We start from the raw sequence: 3166 nt of genomic DNA on the forward strand, positions 1-3166 counted from the left end.
ATGGCTAGAGATGCAGCCGCCCTGTTGGCTGGGGAAAGTGCTGTGAGCTTAACTCCTCCAGTGTTGAGGCTGAGTATCTGGTCACGGTAGACGTGGATAACTCTGCAGACCCGAAACAACCGTCCACACAACCCTGCTCTCTGCTAGACACCATGTGAGCAATGCAGAGATGGAGTTTCTCCCCTTGGGTGTCACAGCTAACGATGGCTAACTAAATGGCCATTGGGCACTAGGAGCGAGGCCCCGCAGTGTTGAGAGCAGAGTAAAGGAGTGCACAGTTCTCGCCTTGTCTCTCTGGAGAGGCCCCACAGAGGATCCTGGGGTGGAGACAGCAAGACAGTGACTTCAGCTCCTCTTACCAGGCTGTGACCTCTCATGTACCTACCAGCTGCTAAGTGTAGCATCCCTGTCCCTTCAAGAGTTGTTCTGGCCCCCTTTGCCTGTGGGTCAGATCTTCTGACACTTGGGTGGGAGCCCTGGACATGAACCCTTCGTGGGCTATCCCAACGTGCTTCCTACCATTCTCTCAGATGCCATGAGCCTCCAGTAGGTGCTGTCAACCCTTAGGACTTGGATGCAGACCTTCAGAAAAGACACCTCCATACTAGATATCAGAGGACCACAGTGGCTCAACCAACCTATAATCTGATCACTTGAGAGACAGAAGCGGGAGGACAGCGATGAGTCTGAGTCTAGCCTACCTAGTGAGTTCCTGTCACAAAGGTCCCAATACTGTCTAAAGGACAGCAAATCCTATAACTGGTGATCCTGCCCTCCTCTGCCACTGAGAGGAAAAAATTGAAACTAGGGGGAAAAGTGAAAAGAGTAGGCCTGACAAGAAGTTGGGGTTTAGGAAAAATGGAGGCCCTGGTCACTCAGCATAGTCTCCCTCAGATGGGCAAGGAAAAGCCAGAGGGAGGAGATTGGGGGGGGGGAGTTGTCCTTACAGTCACTAGATGACATAAGGGAGGGAACTACCAGTGTGGCTGTCTCTCCCCTGGGCACTAGCCCTCTCCTGTCCTAGGAAAAGGATCTTCAAAGAACCAAAGCCTTGTGTTTGGTTTTTATTTTTATTAAAAACCTGATTTTCTCACTGTATTTATGTGCTAGCCTTGTTCCTTCTGGGTGTAGATTTCATGGGTGGGGCCGGAAGGCAGTTTGTTCAAGTGGCAGTTACCGTGGCTCCCTGATTAAAGTCACCTGTCCAGGCAGGGTCCTGCTGACCCACCTCCCCGTCCTTCACAGGCTGGCTCGCTTGCTCTCTATGATGCCCCTCCAGTCATCACTCCAGGAAAGCAGCCGTCTCCTAGTGGGGGGCAGGGCCAGGTGCTGATTGTGGCAGCAGGTGAACAAGATGTGCTCCCAGCTTGGGGTCTCCTCTAGGCCTGGGGCAGTAAAGACAGAACGTGCGGTCTGTAATCTGGTTATTTTTACTCCTCTCCTTAATCCCAGCAGGCCAGGCGCCTGGAGATGGTCAAGGTTAATAGACCCAACCTTGAATGTTGTCTTTGTCATCAATGAGCAGGTCTCCCATGACCACTGTCTTGTCCCTAGTCAGGATAATCCGCTCCACAAACTGTGGCCCCAGGTTCTGCTCCACCCAACGGTACTGTATAGATCGAAAAAATAAAAAAAAAGGTTAGTAGATCCCCAAATGCAAGATCAGTAAGGCATGGGGGCTAAGTGGGATAAGCCCTCAAAAGCACGGAACCCCTTTCACCCAGCCCCCAGTTTCTGAAGCGTATTTTTTAAATCAAAATTGGAAAGCCAAATCTGCGCAGGCGCCAGCACCTTCTCGCCCACACAGTGGTCGTACTTCCGCAGTGGGGTGGTGCAGATGAAGACATCGGTGCTGCGGAGAAGGGGGTGCAGTTAGGCCTGGGGCACTGGCCGTCTTCCCGCCACCCCCTCCTCACCCTCCTTACTCTTGCATGGCGTTCATCTCTCGCAAAGCGTCCAAGGCTCCAGGGATGGGCTCCAAGTTTAGGAAAAAGCCCGGAGCTTCATAGACACTGGCCACTTTTTCCTGAGAGAGAGATCGGTCTTGGTCCCGCTCCTGCCTTCCAGCAGGGGGAGCCCCAGAGAGAGGACCCACAAAAGATTCTGCAGATCTAGGTTCCTGTGTGTTTGGGTGTATGCGCGCGCGCATGTGTACCAGTGTGTGTGTGTGTGTGTGTGTGTGTGTGTGTGTGGCGGGGGGCGAGGGGCGTGTGTGTACCCTTTCAAGCTTTCAGGTTCGGGGTGAACTGTGAATTCACACAGCTTAACTGATTCTGCAGATCTCAGTTCCTGTGTCTGTCCGCGCGCGCGCCCGCGCTCGTGTGCTTACCCTGTCTGTGTGTATGTGTGTGTGTGTACCCTTTCAAGCCGTGTGTGTGAGTGTGTGTGTGTGCGCGTGCGTGTGTGTGTGTGTGTGCGTGCGTGTGTGTGTTCGTACGTGTTCGTACGCGCGCGTTGTGTGAGTACCCTTTCAAGCTTTCAGGTTCGGGGTGAACTGTGAATTCACACAGCTTAACTGATTCTGCAGATCTCAGTTCCTGTGTCTGTCCGCGCGCGCGCCCGCGCTCGTGTGCTTACCCTGTCTGTGTGTGTGTGTGTGTGTACCCTTTCAAGCCGTGTGTGTGTGTGTGTGTGTGTGTGTGCGCGTGCGTGTGTGTGTGTGTGCGTGTGTGTGTTCGTACGTGTTCGTACGCGCGCGTTGTGTGAGTACCCTGTCAAGCTTTCTGGTTCGGGGGTGAACTGTGAATTCGCACAGCTTAGCTGCCTCGAAGAGAGCTCAAAACTAGAGGTTCCCCGTCGGGTCTCCTACCGCCAGGTCCGGCCGCAGGGCTCCGTACTGCTCGCTGGCGAGGAAGCCCCGGCGCTGTTCCAGCGGCACATGCGGTTCCCCGGGGAAGCGACGGCGGAAACCCTGCAGAAGGCCGGACTCGAAGTCAGCTAGCACGCCGTCCATGTCCACCAGCACGCGCACCGGCCGCTTCACCGCCATTGCCACGCCCGGGGTCTCCGCGGAGCACCGCAGCAAGCACCGAGGATGCCAGACCCGGAAACAAGCTTCCGGGACAAGGGTGTGGGCGGGCCCGACTCTGATCATTTGCATGAGTGACCAACTAGGTACCCAGGAAGACATTGCGTCCCTTGAGGGACTACAGCTCCTGTGCAGCAT

General features: G+C 54.9%; 2 protein-coding genes across 4 annotated transcripts in view; one reads left to right on the forward strand and one right to left on the reverse strand.

Moving 5' to 3' along the window:
• Armc7 (armadillo repeat containing 7) overlaps window positions 1-1098 on the forward strand; it is a 16543-nt gene extending 15445 nt beyond the window's left edge. Inside the window, exon 4 of one of the 2 annotated variants that reach the window (XM_006247711.5) lies at window positions 1-1098. This exon is cut by the window's left edge and continues 753 nt beyond it. The gene's annotated coding sequence lies outside the window, so the exon portion shown is untranslated. The other variant, NM_001127522.1, reaches the window with a different exon arrangement.
• Nt5c (5', 3'-nucleotidase, cytosolic) lies at window positions 1052-3166 on the reverse strand. Of its 2 annotated transcripts, NM_001271189.1 has the most exons (5): window positions 2810-3007; window positions 1926-2026; window positions 1792-1852; window positions 1495-1609; window positions 1052-1385 (listed from the first exon to the last, which is right to left on the reverse strand). In NM_001271189.1, the coding sequence occupies exons 1-5, from the start codon at window positions 2987-2989 to the stop codon at window positions 1240-1242; spliced, it is 603 nt and encodes a 200-aa protein (NP_001258118.1). In that variant the 5' UTR covers window positions 2990-3007; the 3' UTR covers window positions 1052-1239. The 2 variants fall into 2 exon arrangements, with proteins under 2 accessions (NP_001258118.1, XP_038940922.1); XM_039084994.2 differs by lacking the exon at window positions 1792-1852 and having other exon boundaries at window positions 1052-1609; window positions 2810-3166.

Source organism: Rattus norvegicus, chromosome 10 (genome assembly GCF_036323735.1).
Source record: "Rattus norvegicus strain BN/NHsdMcwi chromosome 10, GRCr8, whole genome shotgun sequence".
Classification (NCBI taxonomy): domain Eukaryota; kingdom Metazoa; phylum Chordata; class Mammalia; order Rodentia; family Muridae; genus Rattus; species Rattus norvegicus.

What these genes read in the sequence shown, in the direction of transcription:
- Nt5c (NM_001271189.1), bottom strand. Translation starts at nt 2,989, where the DNA reads ATGGCGGTGAAGCGGCCGGTGCGCGTGCTGGTGGACATGGACGGCGTG. An exon ending in GAGATGAACGCCATGCAAGA is followed by an intron (nt 1,853 to 1,925) that starts GTAAGGAGGGTG and finishes CCTTCTCCGCAG; the next exon opens with CACCGATGTCTTCATCTGCA. An exon ending in TGACAAAGACAACATTCAAG is followed by an intron (nt 1,386 to 1,494) that starts GTTGGGTCTATT and finishes TTACTGCCCCAG; the next exon opens with GCCTAGAGGAGACCCCAAGC.